The 14191-nt window shown below is 31.8% G+C and overlaps 1 protein-coding gene across 3 annotated transcripts in view; it reads left to right on the top strand.

Moving 5' to 3' along the window:
• Positions 1 to 14191, top strand: part of LOC117110596 (kelch-like ECH-associated protein 1B) — a 39845-nt gene that overhangs the window by 22815 nt on the left and 2839 nt on the right. Inside the window, exons 1-4 of one of the 3 annotated variants that reach the window (XM_033253349.1) lie at positions 64 to 243; positions 9352 to 10783; positions 10963 to 11168; positions 13808 to 13984. In XM_033253349.1, coding sequence (XP_033109240.1) covers positions 9423 to 10783; positions 10963 to 11168; positions 13808 to 13984 — 1744 coding nt within the window. In that variant the 5' untranslated portion in view covers positions 64 to 243; positions 9352 to 9422. Of the gene's footprint in view, positions 1 to 63; positions 244 to 8351; positions 8490 to 9351; positions 10784 to 10962; positions 11169 to 13807; positions 13985 to 14191 lie in introns of those variants that run through there. The other 2 variants (XM_033253350.1, XM_033253348.1) reach the window with 2 other exon arrangements.

Raw genomic sequence — 14191 nt, forward strand, 5'->3', positions numbered from 1 at the left:
TACAGTAGAACTGGTCTATTCCATTATATATTGACGTTAGGATGACCAAGGTTTATACCACTTAACAACAGGATCCACATGACGAGGTAGTGGGTAGTGAAAATTTGAAGCTATTTAAGGAATATTATGTGTCCAGGATTTATCACCAAACAAGCTAGGGTGTTTATCAGTCAGTTGCGTAGATTATTTAATCAGTTTTTGGATTGTTTTACCCAGGAAGGAATTAATTCACAGGCTTTAAAGGTAAATTGGAGGAAATTTAATAGATCACTGTCTTTGTTTACATGTGTAGAAATCCATGCCATGTGCTTTAAAGTAAGGTATTTTAGTTCTTACCATGGTTAACAGTGTCTAGAATAGTGTGTATCTTATAATTGTCAGTATAATTATGAACATAAAATTTCCAATTGGCCTACTGTATAATTAGGCATTTTAATAAATAATTAAACATCAATATGATGAATGTAGAAAAAATTGTCCATACTTTGGGTTTATCAAAATTGACTGAAGAATTTTATTTCATTATTTATAAAAATAAAATATATTAATACTACTTTTGTTTGTAAAATAAGATTGATCTTTCTGTTTTATCTTCTATATTGTTTTAAACCATATCAATGGTATACTTAAACATCGGGTAAGTTTTTCCAACGATACTGTTTCAACAAAAAAGAATAATCAAACAATTCTTGGAAGCTAATGAATTTATTCAATGTTATATCGATGGTATTATCACATTATCTTTTTGCAAATATTGGTATATAACCTATTTTTGGAATCAATTTTATAAATTTAGTCTGTTAAACACTCGACAACATTTAGGTAAATGTTTACAATGTATATATTATTACATTGGTATGCTTTTGGTTATTTAAAGAGTGAGACTGCATTTTTAAGACCAGTGTTACTGTATGTTAGTATTGTCCACATTAGAGAAAAGCACTGTATGAGCCAATTCATAGTTCAAAGTCAACCGACTTAAAACTATGTTGTGTGTATGATTGACCTTTATATGGGCATGTGCAATTTGAACTGTAAATTGGCTTATTTACAGCTTGTTCACTCAATGTGACCCGATATTGATAATCTTCAAGTTTAAGAGATACTCATTTTTAATTCCTTGTATAAAATACATTTACACAGAATTGTGACAAGTTATAAGTGAAGACCTCCATAAATAATACATATTTTTTAGTTTTTGGCTCCTTCTTTGTGGTAACAAGACCAACTTTTTATAATTTTTCTTATGTTATGTGATCTATAATTTATTCAACATGAAGATTTACTGTATCCACTGTTGTTTTGAGTCCTTGTCATATCCTTAACCACTGTTGGTAGGGTCCTTGGCATTGTTTTTTTTTAGGCACTGTGTACTTCAATTAATTAATTTCTAATTAAATAATATCCTAACTTAATGCAAGTCGAAGGCCAACTTATTTTTTAGTATTCTTTTTTTTTTATATATATATTTTTTGTTTACTATTACAATACAACAAAAATCTGGTTAGTTAGAATGATTCAGCAAAATTCACTATCGCCTAGATTAAAAGTTTAGCCTCCATAGCCATGAAGTTAATCAAGCGTACAATAACAAGCATACCAGGGCAAAACTCATAGCTTTCTGCTGCAAAATAATATCAGTGGCAGCCTGATGTATTAACCTGAGAACTTCAGAAGCTGATATTTTTCAAAGATGATGATACGTGTAATTCTTTATATTTAATTAATTATTCCGTTCAAATATTAAAGCCATTTTTTGATTATTTATACCAATTTATTACCACCATTATTGTGTTACAAGGAAAAGTTTGAAACCTAAACTTAGTTGATCATGTATCTATGTTTGTACACTACTGCCAGATGACATTGCAAAATTTTTGTTGATTATTGATCAGGCCATACATACCCCCAACCAAAGTGATCTGTCAAAGGGTCATTGCACTGTAGTTATATAATCCGTATACCTGTTGCTAATCCAAGACGTTCGATTGCACTTGATCAGGTACTCGTTGAAGAGTTAGATCGGAAATTTTCAAGCTTTCTTCAATGTCAGTAAGGTGGCTATTAGTTCAACTAATATTCATTGGGTCAGAAATAATGTTCTAAAGAGGATATTGTTCTAGGAAAGTTGACCTTCGTATTACGTAAACAGAAATTTGCAGTTCTGTTTCGTTGATTTAGAGTGAGTAAGCATAAAAATGATGATACACACTATGATAATAGCACCATCCTATTTATTTTAAACAATGGTTGGTGTTCTGGTATTGAAAGCAATATTTTTTAAAAAAAGTCCATTATTATTTACATTTGAATAGTTGCGTATTACTGTAATAATTACAAGCCTGTTTCATTTTTCTCTCTTTGTTTAATCCAGTTTCTGTGCTTTACAGTTTTAAATACAGTAGAATGTGCCAAAATGCCTCTAAATGGCTTTCAATTTCAAGTGAAGTATGATAATTTGGAAAACACTGAAAAGTGTAATTATTATGACCATAATATTATAGATCTGTGATTTTGTAATTGTATTTTTATATTAGCATTGTTTTTTATTTAAATTTAAACTTTGTTTCCAGTGCCCAAAGGGAGACCAGTCTTTCTGTCTTTCTTTCCTGGTTAAATATTGTAAATAAATAAATCAATCATATATTGAATCTAGAATCGGCACTCATTGCTAGGAATTTTTTGGGATATGTTGACTCTTCTGTGAATCCTGGTGTCAGTAATTTGTTTGCATTTATATTTACAAGATACCTCATTTTTTCAAGTTATGCAATATCTTTTACATGAAAATATGACTATTTTTAGATTGGTTATGTATACATATTTTAAGATTGGTTATATTTATGTAAAGTAGAATGGTTTTTCCCCAGTCATTAGTATTTAGTATACTGTATTACACTGTTACAGTCAGAAATATAATGTATTACAGTATTTAATTATTGTGTATTTGATCTTATTTGTCGTATTGTGTACATTTTGTACTAATTAATGTCGATGTACAGTATTTTATGTTATTCAGTTGCAACATGTGAACTTTTTTTTTATTTCAGGAAATGTACACATATTTGAAATACTAATAAACAAAACTCTTTTATGTTTCAGTTTCACAAGTTTGAATAATCAAAAGATGGTTGTGTCATACAGTATCTATTATATTTCCAAGGCTGCTGTTACCATATTTCGTAACTGATATATGACGTTATTTTGAAATGGGATTATAGACCGATCCATACAATGATTATTCCCCCTATGCAGACACCATAGCTGGGGTATCCGGTGGGGAATTCTTAAACATCTTCTGCTTCAAATATAAATGTTGGAATTGCATACAGTATGTTGGTTCTGTTGTAATTTACTCTAGATACTTTGAACCGCTGTACATGGACATGACATGTCTATATAAATTGACATTACAATTACACTTCGTAATTTACTGGAAATATTTTTTTCTACTGGAACATATATTTGCAATGACCTCTCTGTCTCTTCAGTAATGTTCGTCTCATCCTCATCCCTAGCCTACTTCTTACATATACACACAAATCCCCACCTCCCCCCCTGTATGAATAAACTTAGCATGCGCGACCTTCTTTGTTTTGTTTTGTTTTATTTTTCTTCCCGTTCTTGATAATGCAGTGCACTTGTTAACATGATTAATGTCCATCTATATTAAGCACTGGATCCTTTGCATCATCTGATCAGCTTCAGTATGGTAGATAATATATGACATTTATGAAGTTTAATACCGTCCTATACCATAAATTCTCTCCATAAACCCCATTCTGGTACCCATAACTGAGGTTCTAGATGACCCCTTAGTTGACCCTTTAGTTTAGTCCCCCTGTCAGACTATTAAACCGTCTGTTGACATTAATGATAGAGACACAAATGGTTTACAAAGGTACTAAATTTTTATTTATTGTTTTGCACCAATAGAATAACAAACTCTACTTACAATGTACATTTTGCATTAGAATAACAAATTCTACATACTGTGCAAAAATATATTAAATAAAACTTATTCTTCCATGGTAAAACATAATATTGATTCTGGTATTGTGGAGTAGTTTTATTCATAGTCAGGCAAAAATTCTATTTCGATTTTGTGCTAATAACCGCATTTAGAAAATGGTCAAATTTGTAAATGTAGGACGTTATGCTGCTACGGTCACGGTGCAATTTTCCATCTCTGTGGAAATACCATGCGTGTCCTTGGTGGTTAAAATGCCAATGAATTTTAGGCTGCAGCATGTAAATAAAAGCAATAAATTGGCCAATAATGTAATTTTAATTTGTTCAATTGCCTTGGTAGCGTCGCACTTGGACGCAGCAATATTTTGTGATCAATTTATCTTCTGTTTCAATTACTTTGATTTGATTTGTATAGTATTTACTTTATAAAACTATATTGAGTAATACAATTTAAAAAGGTGTAATTATGTAAAATTATTATGTACATATATTGAATACTATACTGCAGTAACTCATGCTTTTGATGAAATAATATAATTTTGAAGCATTATACATACATAGTACTGCTGGCTACCTAATAGTAATATAAATATTTACTTTATAATATAAAATCAAGAAATGCTTAATTAGTACATTTCAATAAGGTATTATTTTTTTCAACTGAAAACTTTAAGATCATCGGCAGTTAACCTACTTTTAAATAATACCCTTAAATTTCTAACAGTAATTTGAAGCATGCACCTATTAATAAGTCTTAATAGTAGGTATATCATTAGGGTTTTTGGACTAAAATTTGTTAAAATCATTGAAAACTAAACTTCAAACTATGACATATCCAAACTATGACCTACCCAAAGTTGATTTTACCATGAAAAATAAAAAAGCCTAAGAAGAGGTGGAAAATCAATAGCAGAGTACATCACTAAGATTCATTTTACTTTTTTTGTATAAAAAAAATAAAAAACAAAAAACAAAAAAACATTTGTTATTTTTTATCAACCTGTGTACTACTAGTGTAGTATTGGATAGTAATTAGCAAAAATATTCTTACAAAAAAAAAAATTTCGAATCTCAGACTGTGAAACTAACAATTAATTTTATTTGGCCTAAAATTGTCATTGTGGACAATGGAAGGAAGTACATAATGTATAATGTATCATAATTATGCCAAGGACAATTTTTTGAGTATTCATCATCTTTTTGTTTTTTTCAAGTTGGCACCACACAAATTTTACCAAAACCTTTATGATATAATATATTCATATAACCAGGGAACATTGAAATTGCAGTACTGTACATAGTTTAACTGTTCCCTAATATAATCTATTTGATTCTTTTAAATGAGTGATATGATATTTCTTAATTGAATTTTGTATTTTCCATATTTCACCAGACATAGTTCAGTATGTTTAAAACCCAGCAATTTGTTGATGTCCCTTGTTGACAATAAAAAGTCAATCAATTTGTCATTCTATCATTGACATAATGACGTTTTCTTTAAGCGAATTCATGCTTCCTTCCATGCTTGTACACCTTTGTGGTGTAATTGTTGGTCAACATTTATGAGAAGAGCCCCTTTGAAAGTGAAAGTTTAGTTTTACTATGGGCAATCCTGCCAAAATACTCAATTTGAATGTTATTTTCTGTGACAGTAGAGAAAAAAAATTACGATGAAATAATTATGATGATTTCATTGATTTTTTTTTTCTTTATAGCATGTAGCATATCAAAGGGTTTCCTTCACTTGGCCTTGTTATGACCTGTATTATAAAGTTTATAGCTCCATTCGCTTCTTTTTTTTAATGAATATTTTTTTTTCTAGTCAGTATTCTTATCACAAAACTGTATTAATAAAATGTGATTGGTTGGTAACAAATATAAATATTTTGTTTTAAAATAGATCTCCTAACACCATTTCCAAGATGCCTTTGATGATTCTGAGTGCCAGGAATTGCATTCTCATACCTTAAAAATCTTACCAATAATTCATATCAACAATATAATATAACAATTATTTTTCTTAATAGAATGTAGGGCCTCTGAACCCCCCCCCCCCTGCATTTGCCCCAGCCTGAGATATGGGGTACAATGAGAAGAAAGAAAACAAAATTATAGAAAAAAGGGAATAACTTTGTTTTGCATTTTTCCCTTTTTTCTATGATTTTGTTTTATTTTTTCATATTGTACCCCACATCTCAGACTCAGAATCATCTAAGGTATCTTGGCCTGGTGTTAGGAGAAAACAAAACAACCAATCAGATTTTATTAACACAGTTTTGTAATAAGAATACTGACTAGAAAAAGAAAGAATATTCATTTAAAAAAGTGAATGAAGCTATAAAATCTATAAAAGCTATAACCGTTATACATTGGTATCCCAAACCTTAGGATATTCATAGATGAACCATGGAGGTATGAATGAACTAATTGTTGCCAACTATAAAGCTCAGCCTACACTATCAAATGTATGCTCATGTATAATCATGATGTGCCTATATATGGTCATGATATAATGTCATCATGACCATATTTAGGCATGTCACATGTTTTTGTCAAATAAAGTTTGCTGAGTGTGAACAAGGCTTCAGATATCATATGATAAGTTGCCAGGAATTCCTCACTTTTGCTAGATTATGTGGGTGAGACAAAGCAAGTATGCGTGAACAGTTGGCCCAATTTTGCAGTCCTTGCTCTAAGTACTGTGCAAGAAGATATTGTCTAGACAATGTATATGAATATCTCAAGGGGTTAGGATGTCTCTAGTTGCGGAACTTCAGCAAGTTATCTTTGACACAATATGTCATGGTTAGTGCAGAAGCCTCATCAGAAATACTGACATACGGTACAAAATTAATATTTTTTATTTTGTCATATTTTCTTAGTAAACGTATGACATATATTGATTTTTTTTATGTTAATATTTTTTTTTAACACTGTATGTGATCAAGTTTTTCCAAAGTATAAATATTCCTATTTACAAAGAAAGTTTAATTTGGGATAAAAACATACAGTTAGCCATTTTAATTTACATATTTGTTTCTGATCCCCATATCTATGAATAATTGGAATCCAATTTAAGGATAGACAGCTGGTAATTAAATACCAGTAATAATAATAGTAATTTTTTTTATTTTTTAACATTGTATGTGATCAAGTTTTTCCAAAGTATAAATATTCCTATTTCCAAAGAGAGTTTAATTTGGGATAAAAACATAAGGTTAGCCATTTTAATTTACATATTTGTTTCTGATCCCCATATTTATGAATAATTGTAATCCAATTTAAGGATAGACCGCTGGTAACTAATACCAGTAATAATAATAGTAATTTTTTTATTATGTATTTGGATAAAATTTTGTCTCTTTTTTTCTGCTTTTTTTCTCTGATGATAGATAGAAAAACTATTTTGGAATGTCATTAGATTTTGATTTATTTTGTTACGACATAAGATATTCATAAGTCTACATATTTTCCAAATGAGGACTGTAAAATATGACTGTATTTGGTGATTTTATATTGTAATGTAAAAAATTCACTTTTTTTAGCCACACTGAATATGAGGTATAGTTTTTTTCCCCATTCATACATTCTCATTCAGTCTATATTTCACCAAGAATAAAGGTAAATAATACAAAATCAAAAGATTGTGTGGAGACCAATAACTGAGCTGGCCTCGTACGAAATGTTAGCCACCTTTAATGCATAACTTGGTCATCTTGGAGAAAGTGGCAAGTGCATAAAAGGTACCCTAATGTAAATAAGAAAGAAATAAATAATAAATTCTGTATACACACACAAATCACTCAGAAATTAAATAATTGTGCAAATATCTAAGTCCGATATTTAAATACTAGCTCCGGTCAGTCATTTATCAAAGTATTGCACACATCAGCTAAACTCAATTCAGAGTTCTGTACTACGCATACTGCTGAATGAGATTGTGGACCTTAATGATGAATTTCCTCGTACAAACGTTCTAATCATTAAGATCTTCCTTTTCCCTCTGACTTTCGTAGTCTGCACCGTCACTTTGTGACTGCAGCGGACTGTTGATCAGCCCGGCGATGACGCGGCAGAGAGCTCCTCGGCGATATCCAATCAGAGCTATACGCGCCTAGCCAAGGTGCAAACAAAATAGTGCCAGTCATTTGACTAAGCTTGTATTGCTGCTATGTGCTATTTTTAGGACGGTGAGTCTATGATGATTTGGCATTGTAGACACCGTATAGTGTATAGCATAGATTGGCCCAGGCAGGGTAGCTCGCACAATGTGCCTGTATATTGAGGGTCGTTCAACCGGAGGGGTCAAGGAGGAAAATGGGCGGATTGGATTACAGGTCAGGAATTGTCAGTTTTCGCTAATTGTCTCCTAATGGCAAATGCTTGAATTATAACGTGTTTTTGCTGTACCGTTCATTGTTGTCTCTGTCAGCATACAGATCAGATCGTAGAAGCATAAACATTTTTTTGTCATAGGATGTTAACATACTTTATTGGTCAGCATCGTCAATAGTGTGGTAGGTGCACTCATTCAGGAATATTTGTGGTAAATTTTTTTTTTTTTTTATTTCTACATTGAATTTAAGTCAATTAATCATAGTATTTTTGTAATTTTATTATGTTTTCTTTTTTTTAACTTGCTTTGTTATTGAATTTTTAGATTGGTTATTATGTTAGTTATGTTGCGATATTTATATTGCGATAATTAAAATGCTGTGAATATAGTTTGATGTTTTCTTTTTAATTTTCTTCCATCTTCTTTTATTTTTAGCATTAATTCTATTATAATCATTTATTAATGACTAATGTTTTGTGTTCAATTTGATAATTATTAAAACTTTTCTTTTTAATTTTCACATATTACTCAATGTGTGTTTTGTAATAGCATTTGTGCAGCTACAAATTAAAAAGAAAATGGTTTTATTATAGCTTTTTATATTGACTATGATGGATTCCTATTCAAGAAGTTGCAATATCATAGTAACTAATATATTCCCATGCAAGCGGCTGATAAGCATGCGGTTGATATTTGTATTTCTGCAACAGACCAAGCCTATTACTCAGCAGTATCGCATCGGCTACTCTGCTCTACTTAATTTGTGGGAAAAAAACACAACTTAGAATCGACAATCAACAGTGTGTATCCAACTTCCTAGAACGAAGTAGTTTCTATCACATAGCATAAATTTAATAAATGTATCACATGGTTTGAATATAAGACTGAAACTACTGGACATTTGACATTGTATGATGCTATTCGTCAGAATGTTCACATGTGGGTATGATAATACAATGTCTACATTTATTTCTTGTCTTCTTTCGAATGTGCAAGCATTTTAGATGATTTAATTTCATTGTTTTTATCTTATCTCTCTACAGGCAGCATTATCCCGTAAATTAGCCAGCATTTGTCAAAAGTCCCTCGGTTGTGGATCCAAAAAGCCATTTTAATGCCAGCAACTGTGTGCCACTGTTTCGTTGGAAACTCGTCGCTTTGTGATGCTGCAGAAGCCTGCCAGTGTAGCCCAGACAAGATGGCTAACTCAACCCCGACACGATCCAAAAAGGATCCCCTAAATTGTAACCAAACTGGGGAACAAGAGGAGCATTCAATATCCGAAGATATCACATTTCGCAAGGCTTGCAATGGCTCTGTAATATTTAAGAGCAACAGGCATCCGCATAGTGCATTTAAACAGTTGAATGAGCTCCGGCAGTCAAAGACATTATGTGATGTAACGCTAGTAGTCGAGACTGTCAAATTCCATGCTCATAAATGTGTTCTAGCGGCGTCAAGTCTGTACTTCAAAGCAATGTTTACCGGTGGATTTGATGAATGCGAGAAAAGGAACATTGAGCTCAAAGATATCCACCCATGTTGTTTCTCGCAGATAATTGACTTTATGTACACATCTGAAATAACGATAACAGAATGCAACGTATTGGAGCTGCTTCCAAAGGCTATTATGTTTCATCTAAAGGACGTTATAGATGCATGTAGCATGTTTTTAGAACAAGAACTAGATCCAAGTAATGCAATTGGTATTTCACTCTATGCTGAGCAGCATGGTCTTATGGACTTGCAACAGAAGGCTCGGGACTTTGTGTGCAGGAATTTTAACAAAGTCAGCGAGAATGATGAATTCCTTAATCTAAACCTAAGAGAGATTGTAACGTTAATCAAACACGACAAACTGAATGTCTGGTGTGAATCAGAAGTATATAACGCATGCATCAGATGGGTGAGGCACGACGAGGAGAAACGCAAAGCCTGTTTTGACAAACTGTTAGGCGGTGGAATCCGCTGTGAGCATCTCACCCCAGACTTCCTAAGAAAACAATTGGAAAAATGTGACATTCTGAAATCAGATCCAAAATGCAAAGACATTCTGTCAAAATACTTTAAAGAATTAACTTTACATAAGCCACCGCCAAGACCGAAGAGAAATCCTATCGCAGCATGTGTTATATACACTGCTGGCGGATACTTGCGTCAGTCTTTAACGAACATGGAGTGCTATTGTCCCGAGGACGATCGTTGGTACCGATTAGCATATCTTCCAGAACCACGCAGCGGCTTAAGCGCTGCCACAATTCATGGATTTTTCTATGCAGTCGGTGGTCGGAACAATACTTCAGAAGCAAATACAGACTCAAATCGTTTAGATGTTTATAATCCGTTAACAAACCAGTGGCATAGTAGAGCGCCAATGTCAGTGCCTAGGAATCGTGTCGGTGTAGCAGTTCTTGACGGTCAGTTATATGCAGTTGGAGGCTCTCAAGGATGCCATCAACACAGCTCAGTTGAAAGGTAAAAATATAATAAAAATAATATCTAGGACAACTTTAATTTTTATATATAATTTTAAATATTTACATGATAAATGATTTAATATTTAATAAAATGAAAAACTATTTGATAACTAATTAATTTTTTGTTCAGTACACAACATTTTTTTTTAAAATTTATGATGTGTATCTTTTTGTTAGGTATGATCCTGATAAAGACAGATGGGAATCAATAGCGTCAATGAAGACGCGTCGACTTGGTGTTGTCTGTGCTATTGTAAATCGTCTGTTATACGCTGTAGGAGGATACGACGGCCAATACCGTCTTTCTAGCGTCGAGTGTTACCATCCAGAAAATGATGAGTGGATTAGCGTTTCACCAATGAATACGAAGAGAAGTGGTGCTGGTAGGTCAATTTTTTTTATTTTTTGCTTCGTAACGAAAATGAAAATATTTTAAATATGTGAATTTTCCGAATGTAAACAGAACAGATTAATGGTGACACTTTTTATTTGACAGTAGCTAAAATGAATTTATGGGAAGTGAGGAGGGGGAAATTAAATGACAAAATAATTGTGAAATGTGGGCGTATAAAGCTTTCTTTCATGATCTCTTGCATTTGAGTAAATTAGTCGTAACATTTGTATGTGTGGATGTTAACAGCTACTGACCGAACGCCAAGCAAATTTTTCATGTTTTATTATCGGATTATAATTGATTGAATATTCAGGATAGAACACCTTTTCCTACTAATAGATAACATATGATTTGGTATTTAGGAAATTAAAATGGATGGTCTTGATTTCAATAACGAGAATTATTGTAAGATTGAATGATCAATAAGGGATGATTTTCTAAATAGTAATGATAGGAAAATTAAATTTTTACCCAAAGGAAACCAGATGCCTAACATGTACAAATATTAGGGTTTCTGTTAACATTTACTTAGTTTTTAAGTACTTGTCTGAATGAAATTATGCAAATCCTTGTTGATATTAAATGATTAAAAGTTATATTTTGGAACAGGATGCACATAAATATAAAAGTTTTAATTCAGTTGATAAAAGAAAATATTTATTTTAAAAAATAGTTCTTTTAAACTGTACTGTTTTAGTAAAAATGTTCAAACTTTAGAAATTCTTTGGCCATGATGAATAAAAGGGATATTACAAGGGGAAGATCACTATGACCGAAGTTTTTTTTCCCCTTTCTGAAACGGAATTACTTAATTATGTCTGTTTCTTGGAGGAGATTATCCCTGGCTTACTGTCAACTTTCTGGTAAAACTGCTGACACATAGTATCCTCAGCTTGACTCGCTCTAATAAACTAATGAAGTGTCAATACCAACTTAGAATTGAAACTGCTTAATTTTTAATAATAACAAATCGTTAATATTTTACTGAAAATTTTGATTTGAAGTTAATAAATAAGTACACACAGTTAATTTTTTTTTTGTAATAGGAAATCACTTTTTATTTGAAAATATTCATATTTGTGAAAAATATCATGTCTGTATAATTTTCCTCCACAATTCATTATTAAGCAGCTGTTGCCAGAAATAACTTTTAATTTGACCCAGTTCATAAAATTTTAATAGACATTGCTGTAAAAGAAATCCTGATTTACTATCTTGTTTAAAAATTTATGTTCCAAAGTTCAAATTTATACATGATTCAGTTTCTGACAGGACAAAATGTATTATGATTTTTTATTTATTATTAATGACGTGTATTACAAATCTGCCATTTCACATTTTACAAGCAAATCTAAGCCCTTTTCATGTAATCGCTCTAATACTTATTCATTACACCGATTTGTAAATAGTGTTGTAACTACAAGCTGGCCTGTCCTAATCAAATGGCATGATTCTGCAGAAATTGTTCCTGACGTATCTAAGCACCGGAAATTAGAGATTTTGGTTAGATAATAGTCTTAGAACGCAATAAAAAACATTGATACATCTTTTGTTCAAGTAATGTTGAGGCATTTCAGACATGTGATATCCCAGCCCACATACGGTATGCCCTGTGTTGACCCCTCCACTATATGTTATAATCAATTTTGCGTAGTCTATTCACAAAATTTTGGTGATTTTAATAATTTGTTGTAAAACTACTTTTATATACTATTATAGTTTTTTGGGTATCATTAATTTACTGATTAGTCACTTTCGAACACATTTAATATAGTACCGTATAAAATCTAGAGAGAAAAGAAAAACAAATTAAACACAATTATATAATATTGTGAGAATATTAATGTGGTCACCTGTTGCCTAACTTATCATTATGGGACAGATCTCCCTTGAAACTGCTTGAGGTTTTTTGCGCAGTGTTGAATGAATGACGCGCTGCTAGGCTAACTCGCAATCACACGGGAGCTCGCAAACTGATTGAATTTCTGATGATTTCCTCTCCTTAAGAGCCTGCCTAGATTCGGTGATTGGACGCATGTTATTAATATAGAGTATTGTAACTGTATTATTTGTCTGAGGCCTGTCCTCATGTCGCTGTTGTGAACTTTACTACTAACTTTCTGGACATTGTAGGATGATTATAGCTACAGTCACATAACTGGGGAAAGTACAGGCTTGGGTAGTGATTTATTCTGCTCGGTGGTACATTAAGTTGAAGAAATTAAAGAAACAAGATAAATGACAATGCATCTGAAACAGGATGCATGATGATTAAGCTTCAAAAGAGGAAGTTTTGACTTAACAAATTAATAAAAGTATTATTTATTTATTGTTCTTGGTCAAAAACTCTGTGTTAGCTAATCAACTTTTACAGTAAAATTAAAAATTGTCTACCAAAGAATTTGCTTTCATTATAAAATATAATAAACTCCTTGCCAAGTAATATTATATGCATAAATTAATTAATATTCCTAAGTAAGGGATATTCATAGTAGAAGATCTGAATATGTGACTTGCTGAAATTCAATAAATTATTTGATCTTTTGTTATGAGCAATTCAAGTACTTATTTTGATTAATTTAATTTCATCTTCATGTATTTAATGTTCTTTTCTTTTCTCTTTATTAGGTGTTACAAGTTTAGGAGATCACATATATGCTGTTGGTGGATATGACGGCACAAATCAGTTAAATAGTGTTGAGCGATACGATGTAGAGACAGACACATGGGAATTCATCGCACCAATGAATTCAAGGCGAAGCGCCCTCAGTGTTGATGTTGTTGGTGGAAAGCTATATGCTTTAGGTAATTACTTTCTCCATACCATATAATAGGTTATATCAATTTAATTTATGGGAAATGGAAATTGAAAATGAATCCTTGGGACTAGATATATACTCCAACCTATTTTTGAGAAATGCTTACTTGCCAACATAAAAAATACAACAATCAGGCCACAATATATTTTAGCGGGCAGCCCACAAATTACAAAATTTGAACGAAAAGTGGATA

Source organism: Anneissia japonica, unplaced genomic scaffold (assembly GCF_011630105.1).
Source record: "Anneissia japonica isolate Jap-2015-1 unplaced genomic scaffold, ASM1163010v1 scaffold287919_len575428_cov197, whole genome shotgun sequence".
NCBI lineage: Eukaryota > Metazoa > Echinodermata > Crinoidea > Comatulida > Comatulidae > Anneissia > Anneissia japonica.